This window comes from Phoenix dactylifera, chromosome 1 (assembly GCF_051530095.1).
Source record: "Phoenix dactylifera cultivar Ajwa chromosome 1, Ajwa_hap1_PhDact_Kaust_v1.1, whole genome shotgun sequence".
Classification (NCBI taxonomy): domain Eukaryota; kingdom Viridiplantae; phylum Streptophyta; class Magnoliopsida; order Arecales; family Arecaceae; genus Phoenix; species Phoenix dactylifera.
Window position 1 is genome coordinate 41,664,814 of NC_143190.1, and position 21,124 is coordinate 41,685,937.

At 39.0% G+C, this 21,124-nt stretch overlaps 1 protein-coding gene across 11 annotated transcripts in view; it reads right to left on the bottom strand.

The window, feature by feature from the left end:
* The window catches only part of LOC103724017 (equilibrative nucleotide transporter 3-like), a 36,515-nt gene that overhangs the window by 8,801 nt on the left and 6,590 nt on the right, over nucleotides 1–21,124 (bottom strand). For 6 of the 11 annotated variants that reach the window (XM_088701430.2, XM_039117977.3, XM_039117978.3 and 3 more), the window contains one exon: nucleotides 14,956–21,114. The exons of 4 other annotated variants lie outside the window; for them this stretch is intronic. In XM_088701430.2, coding sequence (XP_088557556.2) covers nucleotides 20,953–21,114 — 162 coding nt within the window. In that variant the 3' untranslated portion in view covers nucleotides 14,956–20,952. Of the gene's footprint in view, nucleotides 1–8,597; nucleotides 8,651–14,955; nucleotides 21,115–21,124 lie in introns of those variants that run through there. One more of the 11 variants, XM_088701454.2, reaches the window with a different exon arrangement.

Here is a 21,124-nt window from a genome sequence, read left to right on the forward strand (position 1 = left end):
CCCGAGTCGACTCTCAGAAGAAAGCAGACTGAGAGGCAGAGAACCAAACTCAGTAATCGTGTAAATGAGTCGACTCCAAGAATTTCAGAGTCGACCCTCAAGTCAGCCGAATCGACTCCAACAAAGTGCGAGTCGACTCCGAGGCAGTTCAGATCAACAGACAGAGGATCAGCTTTTCGAACTCTGAGAGCCGAGTCAACTCCAAGAGAACCCGAGTCGACTCGAGAGAGAAAAGCAGATAAATGGATTTCTGGAACCCTAAGAACGAGCCGTCTCCAAAAGTGCCGAGTCATCTCCAGATATTGGTGAGTCGACTCCAGTTTGGTCCGAGTCGACTCTAGAATGGGACAAGCACTTTAATTCAAATCCTGAACAGTGGGTGAGTCGTCTCCTATAAAGGACGAGTCGACTCCAGTAACAGCCGAGTCAACTCCAGATCGCACGAATCGACTCCGATCCCAATGGGCACATTGTCAGGATGTGCAGACTGGACAGAACGGCTTCAAATCTGTTCCTAACGGCTAGTTTTCGAAAGAAACCCCTTAAATAGCCATAGTGAACAGTAGCAGACAATAAAAGAGCTATTCCATTCAAGTAAAAGGCATTTCCACCTACCAAGAGCTTCTTAAGAGTAAATACAAGCAAAAGAAGGAAGAAGTGCATTCAAGGCAATTCGACCAGTACTTCCTTCGCATTCAAGGCTCTCCTGCTGTCCTCAAATCTTCAGCTCTTTCAGAGGAGACTCAGAAATCGAGAAGCCCCTACTTTCCAATCTAAAATTTGTTTGAGGGCTTCTAACTTTACTTTGCATTTATTGTTTTCACATCTGCTTGTTTAGAAGCTTTCTCTGTGAAATCCCAAACTCTATTTTTCTTACTTGATTCAATCTGGGGATTGAATCAAGGATTGTAAGGTTTGTTGGTAAGCCAAATATAAAACCAACGGTGTAAGGTTGTGGTTGGTGAACCGGAGAAAACCAACTGGGTTTGATTGTGAACCCAAAAAAACAATCAGGTAGTTCTAGTCGGTGAGCCTGTGAAAACCGGCCGAGTTCGTTGTAATCTCGTGAAAACAACAAGTTGGGTTGTGAGCTTGTAAAACAACCGGCTGTAATCCTAGAAATTATAGTGAACACCCAAGTGCGGCTTGGGGAGTGGACGTAGGAGCAAGAGTTGGCTCCGAACCACTATAAATTTGCGTGTGTTTGTATTGGCTGCTGTCTCTTCTCTTTCTTCATTCACTTCATCTAATAAATTAACTAATTTGATTACAATAGATTTAGTTAATTACTTATCATAGTTTTAATTGGCCATATTTAATTAAAACCCAATTCACCCCCCTCTTGGGTTGTCTTCTTGGGCAAGACGTGATATTAGAGCAGGTGCTCTTATATTAAGAGAGTAAAAGATTAAAATGATAACCCCTTTTGGATCTTCTCTTAGTGAGGGACAATCCACCAATAGGCCTCCATCCTTCAATGGAACTAACTACACCTATTGGAAGGCTAGAATGAGGATATTTATCCAAGCCCAAAACTATGATGTTTGGAGCATCATAGTTAATGGACCATATATTCCTTCTATCTATATAGATAACATTGCTATACCCAAGCTTGAAAAAAATTGGGATGATAGTGATAGAAGGAAGGCACAACTAAATGCCAAAGCAATGAATGTACTTTATTGTGCCTTAGACCATAATGAATTCAATAGAATCTCTACTTGCAATTCTGCAAAAGAGGAATTGCAAAAGAGATATGGGATAGACTTGAAGTGACCCTCGAGGGCACGAATCAAGTCAAGAAATCTAAAATAAACATGCTAGTTCATAAGTATGAACTATTTAAAATGGAATCTAATAAAATCATCACTTGCATGTTCACTAGATTTACTGATATTGTCAACGGCTTAAAAAGCCTTGGCAAAAGTTATACTAACAGTGACCTTGTTAGGAAAATTCTTCGATCTTTACCAAGATCATGGGAAGCCAAGGTAACGGCGATCCAAAAAACTAAAGACTTGAACAAGCTGCCACTCGAGGAGCTCCTTGGATCTTTGATGACACATGAGCTCACAATGAAGCAACATAGTGAAGAAGAGTCCTCCCACAAGAAAAAGATAATTGCCTTTAAGTCTACTTCTTCTAACAAGGATCCCTCTTGCAGTAGCAGCAGTGAAGAAGAAGAAGACAATGAGGAAGATGATGAAGAAGCCCCTCTTGTGAGGAAATTCAGAAGATTCATCAACAGGAAAAAGCCTCTCCATAGGAAAAGAGTTCCCTCGAATTCCTTTAACAAGGATAAAGGTAAGGAAAGGGAAGGAGAGGGAATCGGATGTTATGAATGCAAGAAGTCGGGCCATTTCAGAGCTGACTGTCCCTTGCTGAAAAAGAGCAACAAACACAAGAAGAAGAAAGCTCTTGTTACCACCTGGACTGACACCGATAAATCATCATCATCATCGGAAGATAAACAAGAGAAAAAGGCCGACTTCTGTTTTATGGCGAACGAAAATGAGGTAATATCTGAAACACATTTAGATTTTACTTTTGATGAACTGTATGATGCTTTTAATGAACTAATGGATAAATATAAGACAATAAACCTTAAAAATAAAGAATTAAAGCTAACTAATCAAACTTACACTCATAAATACGATAAATTAAGGATAAGGACTCTATCATTAAAAAAAACTTAGAACTAATACTTTAATTAAAGATAACGAAAGACTAACTAAGGAAGTTTCAGAACTTAAAAACAGTAACCGAACTCTAAAAGATAACTTTACAAAAGATCTAAATTTACTAAAAACAGAAAAACTGAACTTAACAAAAAAACTTGAAAAATATAAATCTATAGTTGAGAAGTTTACCTTTAGTTCTGAAAAACTAGAAATGATTCTTAATAGTCAAAGAGCTGTATTTAATAAAGCCGGTTTGGGGTATAAGCCTAACAACAAGCAAAAATTTTTTAAAAACTTTTTTGTAAAAGTCGGAAAAAGTAAAACAAAAAATGTAACTTATTTTTGTTGTGGTAAAGTAGGACATATAGCAAATGTATGTAACCACAAAAAAAATGAAGTTAAAAGAAAGATTAAAAAGATTTGGGTTCCAAAAGGAACCAACATTACTAACCTTGAAGGACCCAAGAAAATTTGGGTACCTAAAATTGTATAATTTTCTTGTGTAGGAGTGTCTTGCAACCAAGGTCAACAAACACTGTTGGTACTTGTATAGTGGCTGCTCAAGACACATGACGGGTGACAAGGAGCAATTCTTCATCCTAGGGCCAAAAAGGGGAGGTGCGGTGACTTTTGGAGACAATAACCAAGGTCACATCATTGGTATAGGTAAAGTACAAATCACCCCTTCAACCTTTGTTGATAATGTACGATTTGTAAATGGTCTTAAGCATAACTTACTTAGCGTTAGTCAATTATGTGATAGAGGTTTTGATGTTTTGTTTAAGCCATCTTTATGCATCATAACCAACTCAATTGATAATAGCTTAGTATTCAAAGGAATAAGACGTGGCAACATTCATGTAGTAGATCTTGAAGATCTTGCCAAAAATAGCCGTTGCTTAGTAGCTAGTGATACTAAGGTCAATGATGCAAGTTGGTTATGGCACCGTAAATTAGGTCATGCAAGTATGGATACAATATCTAAATTAGTTAAAAGAGATTCTGTAATTGGTTTGCCAAAGATAAAGTTTGAGAAAAATAAAATTTGTGAAGCTTGTCAATATAGCAAACAATCTAGAAGTTCTTTTAAATCCATAAATTGTCTCTACAACTAGACCCCTTAAACTACTTCACATGGATCTATTTGAACCAACTAGAACCACAAGCCTTGGTGGAAACAAGTATGGTATTGTCATTGTAGATGATTTCTCTAGATACACATGGGTCATGTTTTTAGCTCATAAAGATGAAACATTTTCAGTATTTAAGAAATTCCATAAGGAAGTAACTAACGCAAGAAATGCTTCAGTTATAGCTATTAGAAGTGATCATGAAATGGAATTTGAAAAACATATATTTGAAAAATTTTGTAGTAAGAAGGGGATAACTCATAATTTTTCTGCACCTAGGACTCCACAACAAAATAAAGTGGTGGAAAGAAAGAATAGAACCTTAGAGGAAATGGCTAGGACCATGTTATGTGAAAGTGATCTTCCAAAGTATTTTTGGGGTGAAGCAATTAACACATCATGCTATATACTAAATAGAGTTTTATTGAGACCAATTATAAAGAAAATACCTTATGAACTTTGGAGAGATAGAAAGCCCAAGGTAAACTATTTTCATGTTTTTGGGTGTAGGTGTTTTATTCATAATAATGGCAAAGAAAACTTAGAAAAATTTGATTCCAAATATGATGAAGGTATATTTTTAGGATACGCTACATCAAGTAGGGCATATAGAGTATTCAACAAAAGAACTCTTGTAATTGAAGAATCTATTCATGTTGTTTTTTATGAGACTAATGATGCCTCTTCTAGCAAGAGAGTAGCCTTTGATGATGATGCAGGAATACTTGAGGAAAAGATGGATGACATGACATTACAACAGAATGAATCGAAGCAAATTTGAGATACTTCAACAAGCCAAGAGGTAATTGCTAATTATGGGCTTACAAAGGCTTGGAGGTATGCATACGGTCACCCCAAAAAATTAATTTTAGATGATCCATCTCAACCTGTTAGAACTAGAGCTTCTCTTAGGAACTTAAATAATCACCTAACATTTGTTTCACATTTAGAACCTAAAAACATTGGAGAAGCTGAAAATGATGTAAATTGGATAAATGCTATGCAAGAGGAACTAAACCAATTTACAAGAAACAAAGTATGAAATTTAGTAGAAAGACCCACTGAATACTTGATAATTGGAACTAAATGGGTATACAAAAATAAACTTGATGAAGATGAAGTTGTAGTTAGGAACAAGGCTAGACTAGTAGCAAAGGGTTATAATCAAGAAGAAGATATAGATTTTGATGAGACCTTTGCTCTTGTGGCTAGACTTGAGGCAATTAGATTGTTACTAGCATTTGCATGTTTTAAAGACTTCAAATTATTTCAAATGGCTGTAAAAAGTGCTTTCTTGAATGGGTATATTAATGAGGAGGTTTATGTAGAACAACCTCCTGGTTTTGAGAATCATCAATACCCCAATCATGTTTACAAACTAGATAAAACACTTTATGGTCTAAAACAAGCCCCTAGAGCATGGTATGAAAGACTTAGCAAATTTCTGTTAGACCATGAATTTTCTAGAGGGAACGTTGATACAACACTGTTTTTAAAAAGAAAAAACAAAGATATGTTAGTAGTGCAGATTTATGTAGATGATATTATTTTCGGTGCTCCTAACAATCGCCTCTGCGAAGAATTTGCTGTTTTAATGCAGAGTGAATTTGAAATCAGCATGATGGGAGAGTTGAATTATTTCCTCAGGCTTCAAATCAAACAATCTAAGGAAGGAATCTTCATCAATCAAGCTAAATACATCAAGAAGATGCTTAAGAAGTTTGATATGGATGGAAACAAACCAATCAGCACACCCATGAGCTCATCATGCAAATTAGACAAAAATGAATCAGGTAAGTCAGTAGATCAAAAGCTGTATAGAGGTATAATAGGTTCATTATTATATCTTACAGTAAGTAGACCTGATATCATGTTTAGTGTATGCATGTGTGCTAGGTATCAATCTAATCCTTAGGAATCACATCTAATTGCAGTAAAGAGAATCTTTAAATATCTAATAGGAACAAAAAACATAGGTTTATGGTACTCTAAAGAATCAAGCATAAACTTAATAGAGTATACTGATTCTGACTTCGCTGGTTGTAAACTTGATAGAAAAAGCACCAGCGGGTCATGTCAATTTTTAGGAGAAAACTTAATCTCTTGGTTTAGCAAAAAGCAAAACTCGGTTGCACTATCCATTTGGAAGCCGAATATGTTGCTGCCGGAAGTTGTTGTGCTCAAATCCTGTGGATCAAGCAACAACTTGAAGATTATGGCATTAAACAAGATAAGATTCCCATAAATTGTGATAATACAAGGGCCATAAATCTAACTAAAAATCCAATTCAGCACTCAAGAACTAAACATATTGAGATAAGACATCACTTCATAAGAGATCATGTGTTAAATGGTGATGTGATGCTTGAATTTGTTTGTACTGATGATCAACTTACGGATATCTTCACAAAACCCTTGAGTGAAGATCGATTTTGTACTCTTAGAAGAGGGTTAGGAGTGATTGATCCATTCTTGTGATACTCTTCTCTAATTCAGTGATTTTGATGATTAGCTTATGTTGGATGTAAGATTTCACGTCAGTGATTATCAAATCATTCCTTGAGATTTAAAGATTACCATATCCCTCTTTTGGCACGGAAATAATTGAGATTCTGGTTATGTGCTAGAGTTAGAGTCGACTCGAATGAATGTAAGAGTCGACTCATAGGCGAGTCGACTCGTGCATATTCTGGAGTCGACTCGAGTTAGAGTCGACTCGCGCCTTACCAGAGTCGACTTGAGGTCGGGAATCCGTCTTTTAAACCCTAATCGAAACGTCTTTTTTCCAAACTTTCTTTTCGGCTGCCACTGTTCAAAAGCCCTAGAGTCGTCTCCTACATCGTCCCCGACCCATTTTTGGCCCTTTCTCTCATGTTTTCTCCCATTTTTCTGGTCCTTCCCTCGGTTTTTAGGTCAAAATGCCTAGAAAAACCCCGTTGTCCCGAGCCGAAAGAGACCTTTCACCGCGAGCGGTGCCGAGAGACGGTCCAAGGCACGGAACGAACCCGTGAGGCCAACACCTCTGGTTCCTTCTCCGCCTAGGTCGGTTCTCTCGCGTCCGTGTGCCGGGAGGGTTGTCTCTATCAGGAGAAGAGTCAACTTTGACTTCCTCTCCCGGAAAGGGTTCACCTTAGGGCATCATCTTAGGGCCCAAAACCTAGAATATTTTTGCTCTTTTGACCTCCCTACCTACCCAGGGTTAGTTAGGAAATTCTATGGGACCGTCACACGGGGTGGCGGTGGTATTTAAGGGACAGTAGCAAATGTCCCTATCTTTGTCTCGGAGGATCTCATTGCTCGAGTCCTCCACCTCTCTCACGAGGGGATTGCTCCCACGCGTCCTACCGATAGGACAGAGGCCCTTACAGCCATTCTAGGGAGACCACCCCAATCCCCTATAGAGGAAGTGTTCGCAAATCAGCTTTCGGCTGAAATGCGACTCCTCCCAAGTATCATCTCTAGAACTCTCTTTCCCAAGACTGGTAGGTTTGACTTCGTTTCAGAAAAAGACCTAGCTTTGATGTTCTATATTTTACATGACACCCTCCTGAACTTTCCCAAACTCATCTATAGATATGTCTGTGAACCCCTAGACAAATCTAGGTTGAGTCTCCCTTATGGCATGCTTTTCACACTCATCGTTAGGGAGTTAGAAGTCCCTATCCCTGAGGGAGAACCCTCTCGCTCCCTTAGATACACTGACCACATCGGTGAGGGGACTCTCCACCGAATGGATTTCCACAAAGTGGAGGGTGTCTGGGTTAGGAGGACATCCACATCCACACCATCTGACCCCACTACTCATCACTCACCTAGCTCTGATCATGACCAGGACCACTCCACAGATCCTTCCACCTTCCCATCCACATCTGGTCCTTCAGTCCCTGCTGAGCCATCTACTTCAGCTGGACCCTCTACCGTACCACCACCTCAGCAGCCTCTAAAAGTCAGGATTAGCCCTGAGCAGCTCCGAGAGCTGAGAGGTTCATATAGTGCACCTTCCACTGACGTCATTCCCTCCACAGCAGCGAGGTATCCATGATGATTGCAGAAGTTAGGGAGGAGATGTCAAACATGAGGAAACTAGTCCAGGGTCAATACTTGAGCCTTACAGCCATAAAGGAAGACACGAGGCAGATGCGAGACAACATCAGAGAAGAGCTGGGAAGGCAGAGTCAAGGTGCGGAAAGGCTTGCAAATGCCTTAATCTTCAAACTTGACACCATCCAGGAAAGTGTGACCCAACTAGTTGAGACACAGGCTAAGGCAACCTTAGAGATCATCACATAACTAGGAAATGTATCTGAGGGGATGAGCCTGGTCCTCCGATCTCAGCGACTAAATTTGGGAGCCTCATCCTCCTCAGTGACTAGACGACCCTAGTGTATTTTTATTTTTATGATGTACAGTCCTTTGTGGACTTTCTGAGATGTATTCCATCTTGTACTTAATACAATGAATAGAGATTTACTTTTAAAAAAACTGTGCAATTTGACTTGTTATCTCTTTCTGTGTTATGTGCTTTTTGCTATGATGACAAAAAGAGGGAGAAAAATGTAAAGGAATATAAACAAGAAACATACTTAAGCAAAAAAAAAACACTAAAATGTAAAGGAATATAAACAAGAAACATACTTAAGCAAAAAAAAAACACTAAAATGTAAAAGAATATAAACAAGAAACATACTTAAGCAAAAAAAAACACTAAATTGTAAAGGAATCTAAACAAGAAACATTCTTAAGCAAAAAAAAAATTAATGTAATTTGTTCTTAGTGGATTCAATACCTCGAGGCTGATTATTTCTCTGTTGGGGTTCCTTAAGGAGTAATCTCCAGAATCTATTCAAGGGATATTCGGAGATTAGTTGAATCATATTAAAGAACAAATTGTCAGATTTTTCTTCTCTAATTAAAAGAAATTTAACAAAAATCTGAACAAAGTTCAAACAGAAGAGAATGCAAATATTGAGGGGGAGAATCTAAAACTTTAAGAAAGCAATATAAGCCAAACAATTGATTGCATGATTTGAAGGCTTATATAATTCCAAATGAAAAGAGGAGCTTTAATTTCAGAGTTTACTGACTCATACCTTTCAATTTTGGATAAATTAAATGACTAGACATTTGAATTCATTTCAAAACTTCGCAATGAATCACTTCTTGGATGAGTAATTCACTTTACAAATACTTAATATTTTGTCATCATCAAAAAGGGAAAGATTGTGGAGTGATTGATTATACCCCTATTTAATTTTGATGAGCTCAAAGCATTTGAGTATATTTTATGTTGTACTAATGAATTCAATCAAATATTTTAGGCAATTATATGAATTTCTGTTTAAGTGTCTCGAGCCTTGGTTTAAAGTAATTTGGCTAAGTGTTGAACTCAATTTGAAATAAAGTCTGAAGCTCGAGTCAACTCCGAAAGATTACGAGTCGACTCCATGTGTTTCAAAGGTTCTGGCACAAGCTCGAGTCGACTCCGGTACACTACGAGTCGACTCCGACTGAGAACAGACAGAAGGACAGAAAGATAAATTTCAGACCCTGTCACCGAGTCAACTTCAAAAGGTTTCGAGTCGACTCTGATGCTTGCCGAGTCGACTCCCGACAGTTTCGAGTCGACTCCAAGGAGTAACAGACAGAAAGACAGAGCGATGAATTTTAGACCTTGTTACCGAGTCGACTCCAGAAGGATGCGAGTCGACTCCGACGTTTGGCGAGTCGACTCCTAATTATGCCCGAGTCGACTCTCAGAAGAAAGCAGACTGAGAGGCAGAGAACCAAACTCAGTAACCCTGTGAATGAGTTGACTCCAAGAATTCCAGCGTCGACCCCCAAGTCAGCTGAGTCGACTCTAACAAAGTGCGAGTCGACTCCGAGGCAGTTCAGATCAACAGACAGAGGATCGGCTTTTCGGACTCTGAGAGCTGAGTCGACTCCAAGAAAACCCGAGTTGACTCGAGAGAGAAAAGCAGATAAATGGATTTCTGGAACCCTGAGAACGAGCCATCTCCAAAAGTGCCGAGTCATCTCTAGATATTGGCGAGTCGACTCCAGTTTGGTCCGAGTCGACTCCAGAACGGGACAAGCACTTTAATTCAAATCCTGAATAATGGGCGAGTCGTCTCCTATAAAGGGTGAGTCGACTCCAGTAACAGCCGAGTCGACTCCAGATCGCACGAGTCGACTCCGATCCCAACGGACACATTGTCAGGATGTGCAGACTGGATAGAACGGCTCCAAATCTGTTCCTAATGGCTAGTTTTCGAAAGAAACCCCTTAAATAGCCACAGTAAACAGTAGCAGACAACAAGAGAGCTATTCCATTCAAGTAAAAGGCATTTCCACCTACCAAGAGCTTCTCAAGAGTAAATACAAGCAAAAAAAGGAAGAAGTGCATTCAAGGCAATTCGACCAGTACTTCCTTCGCATTCAAGGCTCTCCTACTGTCCTCAAATCTTCAGCTCTTTCAGAGGAGACCCAAAAATCGAGAAGCCCCTACTTCCCAATCCAAAATTTGTTTGAGGGCTTCTAACTTTACTTTGCATTTATTGTTTTCACATATTCTTGTTTAGAAGCTTTCTCTGTGAAATCCCAAACTCTATTTTTCTTACTTGATTCAATCTAGGGATTGAATCAAAGATTGTAAGGTTTGTTGGTGAGCCAAATATAAAACCAACGGTGTAAGGTTGTGGTTGGTGAACCAGGAAAAACCAATTGGGTTTGATTGTGAATCCGAAAAAATAATTGGATGGTTCTAGTCGGTGAGCCTGTGAAAACCGACCGAGTTCGTTGTAATCTCGTGAAAACAACAAGTTGGGTTGTGAACTTGTAAAACAACCGGCTGTAATCCTAAGGATTATAGTGAACACCCAAGTGCAGCTTGAGGAGTGGACGTAGGAGCAAGAGTTGGCTCCGAACCACTATAAATTTGCATGTGTTTGTATTGGCTGCTGTCTCTTTCTCCTTCATTCACTTCATCTAGTAAATTAACTAATTTGATTGCAATAGATTTAGTTAATTACTTATCATAGTTTTAATTGGCCATATTTAATTCAAACCCAATTCACCCCCCCTCTTGGGTTGTCTTCTTGGGCAACAGTACCCCAATCCCCCATTGAGGAGGTTTTTTTGCAAATCAGCTCTCTACTGAAATGCGCCTCCTACTTAGTATCATCTCTCGCACCCTCTTTCCCAAAACTGATAGATTTGATTTCATTTTTGAAAAAGATCTAGCCTTAATGTTCAATATCTTACATGACGTCTCTCTTAACTTTCCAAAACTTATTTACAGTTATATTAGTGAACCCCTAGATAAACCTAGATTGAGTCTCCCCTACAGTATGCTCTTCACCTTGATATTTAGGGAGTTAGAAGTTCCTATCCTTGAGGGGGAACCCTCTCGTTCACTCTATTTCACTGACCATATGGGCGAGGGGACTCTCCACCGAATGGGTTTCCACAAGGTTGAGGGTATTTGGGTTAGAAAAGATTTCTCTACAATACCATCTGATCCCACTGCTCCTCTCTCTCCCACTTCTGAACATGAACCGGATACCTCTGCAGATCCCTCCACCTTCCCATCCACTGCTGGCCCTTCATCTACTGCTGGCCCTTCCTCCACTGTGCCACCATCTTAGCAACCCCTTGAGGTTAGGATTAGTAGTGAGCAGCTTCGAGAACTGAGGGATGACATTGTGAGGGAACTCAGAGGTACCACTAGTACACCCTCCACTGACTTGACCCCCTCCACTGTAGCAGTGTCTGTCATGATTGCCGAAGTCAAGGAGCAGTTGTCCAGTATGAGGAGTCTTATTCAGGGTCAGTATATGAGATTCTCCAAAATTCAGGAAGCTACCAAGCAAATGCAAGACTCGGTGAGGTCCTTGCTACTGAACCTGAATCAAGGAGTAGAAAGGGTAGCAAACGCAGTAATAGATAAACTTGATACAATCAACGACAGCATAACCCAACTGACCCAAACCCAAGCTAGCACTACTTCAAAAATTATTGCGCAACCGGGGAATGTCTCTGAGGGAGTTCGTCTGCTTCTGGAGTGTCAGCGTGGGAATATTGGAGCTTCTTCTTCTTCTTCTATATGTCCTTAGACTTGTATTTTGTTTCATTGTCATTTAAAGTCCTTCTGGACTTTCAATAATTGTACTCAATTTTGTAATACTTACAATGAATTGAAAAGTCTTATCTTTATATCAGAATTTGTGTATGCTTTCTGTGTTTTGAGTACAATGTACTTCTATGTCTCATCTTGTATGTTTTGACTTTTGATACTTCACCTTTTTGCTATGATGACAAAAAGGAGGAGAACATATGATATATTGTAAATAAAGGAAATCACTAAACAAGAAAACCTTTAAGCAAAATGTGATTTGTTCTTAGTGGATTCGATACCTCGAGGCTCATTATTCCTCCATTGGGGCTCCTCAAGGAGTAATCTACAGAATCTATTCAAGAGATATTCGGAGATTAGTTGAATCATATTCAAGAACAAATCGTCAGATTTTTCCTTCTATAATTAAGAACTTGAGTTCAAGTTTACAATATTAAGAGAAAATTTAGAAAAACTTGAACAAAGTTTAAACAAAATTGAATGCACATGTTGAGGGAGAGAATTTGAAATTCTAAGAAAGCAAATTCATTAAAGACATATAAGCCAAACAATTGATTGCATGATTTGAAGGCTTATATAATTCCAAATGAAAGGAAGAGCTTTAATTTCAGAGTTTACTGACTCATACTTTTCAATTTTGGATACACTAAATGACTAGACATTTGAATTCATTTCAAAACTTCACTATGAATTACTTCTTGAAAGTGCAATTCTCTTTACAAATACTCAATGTTTTGTCATCATCAAAAAGGGAAAGATTGTGGAGTGATTGAGTATTCCCTAATTGATTTTGATGAGCTCAAAGCATTGGAGTATGTCTTATGTTGTTCTATTGAATTCAATCTAGTGTTTCAGGCAAATCATTATGAAAATCTGTTTAAGTGCCTCGAGCTTTGGTTCAAAGCATTTTGGCTAAGTATTTAACTCAATTTGAACTAAAGTTTGCATCACGAGTCGACTCCGGAACTTTGCGAGTCTGACTCCGGGATACTTAAAGTTTTTGGTACAAGTTCGAGTCAACTCCGGAACTCTCCGAGTCGACTCCGATTGATAATAGACAGAAAGACAGAACGATGAATTTTAGACCCTGTTAGCAAATCGACTTCAAAAGGTTTCAAGTCAACTCCGATGTTTGGCGAGTCGACTCCAGATGGTCCCGAGTCGACTCCAAAGGGTAACAGACAGAAAGACAGAACGATAGATTTTAGACCCTGTTACCGAGTCGACTCCAGAAGGTTGCGTGTCGACTCCGACACTTGGTGAGTCGACTCCAAGTTTGTCCGAGTCGACTCCCAGAGAAAAGCTGTCTAAAAGGCAGAGACTCAGTTTCGGAGACCCTGTGAACGAGTCGACTCCAAGTGTTTCAGAGTCGACCTTCAAGATTAGACGAATCGACTCCAACAAGGCCCGAGTCGACTTCGATGCAGAATAGCTCAAAAGACAGAGAATCAGTTTTTACGGTCTCTAAGAACGAGACGTCTCCCGAAGATCTCGAGTCACCTCTCAAGTCAGCCGAGTCGACTCCAAGTAAACCCGAGTCGACTCGAGAAAGAAAAATAGAAAGTTGAGTTTCTAGAACCCTGAGAACGAGCCGACCCCCAAGTGCCCGAGTCGTCTCCAACTGTTGACGAGTCGACTCCAGTTTGGTCCGAGTTGACCCCAGGACGAGGCATGCACTTTAATTCAAATCGGAAACAGCGGGCGAATCGTCTCCAGTAAAATGCGAGTCGACTCCAGTAACAGCCGAGTCGACTCCAGATCGCACGAGTCGACTACGATCCCAACGGATGCATTGTCAGGATGTGCAGACGGGACAGAACGGCTCCAAATCACTCTTTAACGGCTATTTTTCAAAAGGAATCACTTAAATAGTCAGAGTGAATAGTAGTAGACAACAAGAGAGCTATTCCATTTGAGCATTAAAGCATTTCAACCAGCAAGAGCTTCCGTAGAGTGAATCCAAGAAAAAGAAGGAAGAAGTGCATTCAACTCAAACCAAAAAGTGCTTCCTTCGCATTCAAGGCTCTACTACTGTCCTCCATCCTTCAGCATATTCAAGAGGAGACTCAGAAATTGAGAAGCCCCCACTTTCCCATCTAAAATCTGTTTGAGGGATTCTAACTCAACTTTGTTTATATTGTCTCACACTTGCTTTTTTAGAAGCTTCTTCTTGTGAACTTTAAACTCTTATTTTGTATACTTGATTCAATCAGGGGATTGAATCAAGGGTTGTAAGGTTGGTTGGTGAGCCAAAGATAAAACCAATGATGTAAGGTTGTGGTTGGTGAACCGGAAAAAATCAACTGGGTTTGATTGTGAACCCGGAAAAATAATTGAGTGGTTCTAGTCGGTGAGCCTGTCAAAACCGACCGAGTTCGTTGTGACCTCGTGAAAACAACAAGTTGGGTTGTGAGCTTGTAAAACAACCGGCTGTAATCCTAGGGATTATAGTGAACTCCCAAGTGCTGCTTGGGAAGTAGACGTAGGAGCAAGAGTTGGCTCCGAACCACTATAAGTCTCTCTGTGTTTGTATTGCACCTTGTCTCTTTCACTCTCTTCACTCATTGCATCTTGTGATCTAACTAATTCATTTGCAGTAGGTTTAGTTTATCGCTCACCTTATTTTTAATTGGTCAATAATTAATTAAAACTCAATTCACCCCCCCTCTTGGGTTGTCTCCTTGGGCAACACTTATGTTGCCCTAATTAACCATGGTCACTAGTTAATTTAATCCGAGATGGTAGATGACTATTGTGCTTGTGGTTACTCGGGTCCCTGGACACAAACAAACTCGTCCCTGCTGCAGATCACCTCCTGGATGGCCGCATCCTTGTACCTGCACTTGATCCTTGTACAGTTCCGGCGTAGAAAATGGTTCGCTGCTGGAGATGGAGAAGAAGAGAGAGAGAACGAGCGGGGGCCTCGGCCTCCATCGCGCACCCCACCCCCCGGGTGCCGCCCCGCGGCCCTCCATCGGCGTCCGCCGCTGCTTCTTCTTCCTCCCTTCCCCGCTCGTTCTCTCTTTCTCTTCTCCTCCTCCATCTCTGATAGGTTTTCTCTCTCGATATGGCCCGTACCGACTCATGCTGCCGAGCAACCGATACGATGCCCGGTACCGACACAGTAGACCTTGGGCAATAGTGATGATATTGGTGGTGGGGGCAATCGAGGTGGCGATCCTAGGGCTATCAAGGGGGTTGAGGGGGTGGCAGTGGCAGCAACCACAGCGATGGAGATCGCCGTTGTCCCCCATCATGCCAAAGTCGAACAGGTAAGACGATGTGAGAAACCTGAAAAGCCTAAGGCACATCGTAGATGCATGCACAAGCATAGGATGTGTGACAGCACCAAGGTGACGGGCCGTGGCCCAGTCTCGTCCTGGACCACGTTTGGGACCATTTTTTCTATCATGTTTTCGTATTAAGCAACGTGGCTGATGGCAGAAAGTTTAAATTTGAGGGTTAAAGAAGGATAGAAAGGTAAATCTAAGAGATAAGGGAATAAGGAAAGAATAGCGTTTATGCTTAGCTCTACTCCCCCTAAACTTCAATGGTCCCACCAAACACTAGAGAAAACAACCGTCCATTGATCAATTAGAGTTGATCTAATTTAAGGTGTTTGTTGCAATTTATATTAACATTTTCTGGATCAGTTTATAAATAATGGTAAAGGGAGGCTTTATATATAATATAAACAAAATACTGGACGTGCTTTGTGTTAGCCTAGATGCATAAATATTATTGATAAATCAATAATTAAATATTTCTAATATTCAAAAATAGTAAATAAGAAGAATAAACTAGTAAATAATTAACTTGACAATATAATAATAAAATGAAGAAAGAGAGAGAAGATGGCCTATGGATCGAAGCACGTTGATGCGTTGTCCCAGGAAAGTTTATACCCCCATGCACGGGTCTGCTGGCATAGATCTCTTAGAGACACGACGACCCAATACAGAATCACGTCTTCCCCGTCAGTGCGCCTCCAGGAAAGAAAGAAGAGCACGTTCACGCTTGTAGATACCTCAAAAGAAACTTAGAAAAATTATGAGGAGAAGAAAAATTTTCTTTATTTCTTTCCTCCCTAATGATCCCTAGAGCCCTTTTTATCTAGACTCTTGGAATAAGGAAAAGAGAAAATTTTGATTGTGGTTTGAAATGATCCCTAGAGCTCTTTATATAGGCTCAGGCACGTCAAAAGAAGAAGATTCCCCTCCTGCAGATTGATGACGTGTCTTCTTGTCCTCCTTTCATTCTTCGGCTTATTGCATCTTGGTCGTCCATGTTTTCTTCCTTCTTCGAGGGACCTTTTCATGCTTGCTCTTGCGCTGGATGCATGACACTTGTGATGGCCTACTTCCTTTGGGAATTTTTCCATGTTTGCTCCCTTGCTTGTGTGCGGATGCTTGCCACTTGGCCGTTGACCAATTTGGTTTTTAAAATTTTAAAATATTTGATTTAATTCAACAATCCCCCACATAAATTAAATATTTAAAAAATTTAAAATCAAAATAAAATTAAAAAAATCAAAATAAAATGCTGAGTATCTTATATTATGTAATAGGTGTAGGTACCTTTTAGTTTGAACCTGCACTTAGTGACAATTGATTATCTCTGTGGAGCCAAGGTGGACTATGCCTTAAACATTGGTCCATGGCTCAGATTTCATCAACAGCACACATAATATAGCATGAACATGCTCGAAGCGGGTTTGCGCTTTACGACCATGCGCAGGTATCTCTTCATGTGTGTTATTAGGAAACAGCCCACTTTCCACAGTCGCGGCCTCACGACTACACGCATATAGGTGAATCCTAAAAAGGGTACAAGCAAGTAGGTACCCTGCCTCATGGGTCTCGGATTCATTAAGAATAAAAACTTAACTTAACCCTTGCTTTTTATGAGCACTGTTGCCCTAAGGATGGGAAAAACAAATAGTGCTCCTCATTAGTCACCTATCTAGCTTGTTTCTACCCATTGAACCTTTTCAGGTTGGGTTACCACCGTGGTGACTTTACTTATGGGCTTAGCCCCATCCCCTTCGACAACTCTAGAAGCACTATTCTAGACAATCCTTTGGTAAGCTGATTAGCTAGATTCCTTTCGTATCTTACAAAATTTAGTGCAATCAAGTTATTCTTTAATTTGCATCTCAATGATTTATGGCACACTTTCAAGTGCCTATTCATTTTCACATTTGCATTTTCTTGATTGCATTTATCCATAGCAGATCTACAGTCACAATGAATAGATATAGAAGGTAATGGTGAAGTCACAAGAGGTAAATCTATCAGTAGATCTCTAAGCCACTCGACCTTAATGCTAGTGGTATCTAGGGCAATCATTTCAGATTTCATGGTGCTCCTAGCCACAACAGTTTGTTTGATAGACTTTCATGATATAGCTGCACCTCCTAAAAGGAAGACAAAACCAGTGGTGGATTTGGTGTCAACTGTATCACTGATCTAATTGGCATCACTATAGCCTTCCAGAACAGCAGGATAACCACAATAGTGTAATCCCAGAGATATGGTACCCTTAAGGTATCCGAGAATTTTTTCTAGAGCAGTCCAATGATCATTATTAGGATTGTGAGTATATCTACTGAGTCGGTTCACAGAGTATGCAATATCAGTTTTGGTATAATTTGCAAACAATCCTAAAGAACCAATGATCTGGGCATACAAGCTTTGATTGACTGGATCACCTAAGTTCTTCTTTAGATGAAGAGATGGATTATAGGGAGTAGATACAGGATGACAATCAGAGTAATGAAACTTTTTAAGAATCTTCTCCACACAGTGGCTTTGGGACAAAGTTATTCCATCTTCATTCCTCATAATTTTAGTATTAAGGATTAGGTCTGCTTCTCCTAAATCTTTCATATCAAATTTTAGAGATAAAAATTGTTTTACTTCATTAATAATTTCTAAGTCTATTCCAAAAATTAGGATATCATCTACATATAGACATAAGATTATAATTTTGTTATTCTTCTTTTTATAATATACACATTAATTTGTGTTATTAATTTTAAATCCATTAGTTAAGATTATTTCATCAAATTTAAGGTGCCATTGTTTGGGGGCTTGTTTTAGACCATAAAGAGATCTAATCAACCTACATACCTTTTTCTCTTGACCTGGGACAATGAAACCTTCGGGTTGGTTCATGTAGATCTCTTCATCTAGGTCCCTATTCAAGAAAGCGGTTTTAACATCCATTTGATGTATAACCAGCTAATGAATGGAAGCGAAGGCAACAAGGATCCTAATGGTAGTGATTCTAGCTACAGGGGCATAAACATCAAAGAAGTCAATCCCAAATTTTTGAGTAAAACCTTTGGCTACTAATCTAGCCTTATATTTGACTACAGTTCCATCTGGTCTAAGTTTCTTCTTAAAGATCCATTTACACCCTATGGGTTTACTTCCTGGGGGTAGGTCTGCCAATTTCCAAGTGTGGTTTTGGATTATGGATTGCATTTCATTATCTATTGCTTCTTCCAGAAGAAGGCACCTAGAGATTTCAAGGCATCCTCTAAAGAAGTAGGAGAGTTTTCTATTAGAAATATGTAGTAGTCTTCTCCAAAGTTCTTTTCAACTCTAGTTCTTTTACTTCTTCTAGGTTCAGTTTTGTTCTTCTTCTTCTCTAAATCTGGTTCTGCTAGAATTAGTCCCTAAATTATTATTGGTATTTATTTGATCATTTATCCTTATTTTAAAGAAAAATATACTTTCAAAGTTGATTGCATCTTTTGCTTCCATTATGGTGTTGTTATTAATTTCATTTATTTGAGAGTTAAACACTAAAAATCTATTAGCATTACTCTCAATTGCATATCCTATAAATATTGCATCTACTGTTTGGGTCCAATTTTCTTTCTTTTATTTTCTGAAATTTTTACTTTAGCTAAGCACCCCCACACTTTTAGGTATTTTAAGTTAGGTTTTTTATATTTCCAAATTTCATGTGGAGTTTTATCATTATGTTTGAATGGAATTCTATTCAAGATATAAGATGCAGTTACTAGTGCTTCCCCCCAAAGATTTTCTGGTGCACCTGAACTAATTAACATAGAGTTAACTATATCCATTAAGGTTCTATTCTTTCTCTCAGCTACTCCATTAGATTGGGGTGAATAAGGAGCTGTCACTTCATGAATTATCCCATGTTCTTCACAGAACTGGGTAAGCTCAAATGAGGTATATTCACCTCCTTTATCAGACCTTAAGATTTTAATCTTTTTATCTAGTTGGTTTTCAGCTTCTGCTTTATAGACTTTGAATTTATTTAAGACCTCATTTTTAGTTTTGATAAGATAAAGGTAACGATATCTAGAAAGGTCATCTATGAAAGTTATAAAATATTTGTTTCTACCCCTTGAGGTTCTTCTTGAGTCACATATATCACTATGTATGAGTTTAAGAAGATCAGAATCTCTACTTACAGAGTAGAAGGATCTCTTAGGTAATTTGGCCTCTACACATATCTCACATTTGTCATTATTCTTAAGTTCTGATTTTGGGATTAAATTCAAGTACATTAAAAAGCAAATATAATGATCGAAGATATTTTCTCACAAAATGCCTATGACACTCTTGTATAGACCTAAGACTTATGTGCCATACATGGCTTGTTTGCGGGATAATTGAAACTACTTCCTAATCAGCCACATGGGGAAGAAATTCAAACTCAAACTTCTCTCATGCAGGGCACATGCTGAAAATCAAATGAGGAAGGTAAGCAAATGGGTTAGACCCATGACTGACTTTAGTAATGCTCTCACCAATGGCTGAAATCAAGCCTAGGGTGGTGAGCCAGAACCGCATTTGATTCCGCCACCTCCTAAAGTTTTGACTATTAAACTTTTTAGGTTTAGCACTAAGGTTTTCAGATGTGTGGGAAGCCATTGATAGAAAGAGATTGATTTGTAGCTTAACAAAGTTTTGACACATGAAAATGAAAAGGTTTATTTCAAATTATTGCACCGATATCTAATTTAAACTTTAGATGTCTGGTTGAAAAATCTAAAGAATAACAACCAGATTAGCTCCAGAACGGTGGTGGAGCACTTGGCTCACTTAAGTACCAGCCTTTCTTAGGCACGTATGCCTTTTTGACAAGCTTTTCTTAGACACCGTTATTCAATAGATAATATCACTAGATATCGTTCAATTTCATCCTAAGTGCAATATTAAGCTAGCTCCTATGAATTAACCAATTTCCGAATTTTCATTTGAATGAAATCTAGAAATTACTCCATGAGGAGTCCAAATGGAGGTATTAATAAACCTCTTGGAGGTTAAGCAATCTAATATTTTGCTTTGAAAATTAAGTACTAAAGTAAAGCTAGCATAAATGTGTAACAACTAAAATATAACAATTTACAATTATGTAGCAAAATATATAATAAATGTTACAATTTAAAATCTCGTGCTACCAGTACATAAATTTTCCTGGATTGTTAGTCTAGATGCATAAATATCATTGATAAATCAATAATTAAATATTTATAATATTCAAAAACAGTAAATAAGAAGAATAAACTAGCAAATAATTAACTTGACAATATAATAATAAAATGAAGAAAGAGATAGAAGATGGCCTGTAGATCGAAACACGTTGATGCGTTGTCCCAGAAAAGTTTATGCCACGCACGGGTCTGCTGACATAGATCTCTTAGAGATACGACGACCCAATACAGAACCACGTCTTCCCCGTCAGTGCGCCTCCAGGAAAGAAAGAAGAGCACGTTCACGCTTGCAGATACCTCAAAAGAAACTTAGAAAAATTATGATAAAAAATTTTTTTTTATTTCTTTCCTCCCCAATGATCCCTAGAGCCTTTTTTATCTAGACTCTTGGAACAGGGAGAAGAGAAAATTTTGATTATGGTTTGAAATGATCCCTAGAGCCCTTTATATAGGCTCAGGCACGTCAAAAAAAGAAGATTCCCCTCCTGCGGATTGATGATGTGTCTTCTTGTGCTCCTTTGATTCTTCGGCTTATTGCATCTTGGCCGTCCATGTTTTCTCCATTCTTCGAGGGGCCTTTCCATGCTTGCTCTTGTGCTGGATGCATGACACTTGTGATGGCCTACTTTCTTTGGGAATTTTTCCATGTTTGCTTCCTTGTTTGTGCGCGAATGCTTGCCACTTGGCCGTTGACTAATTTAAT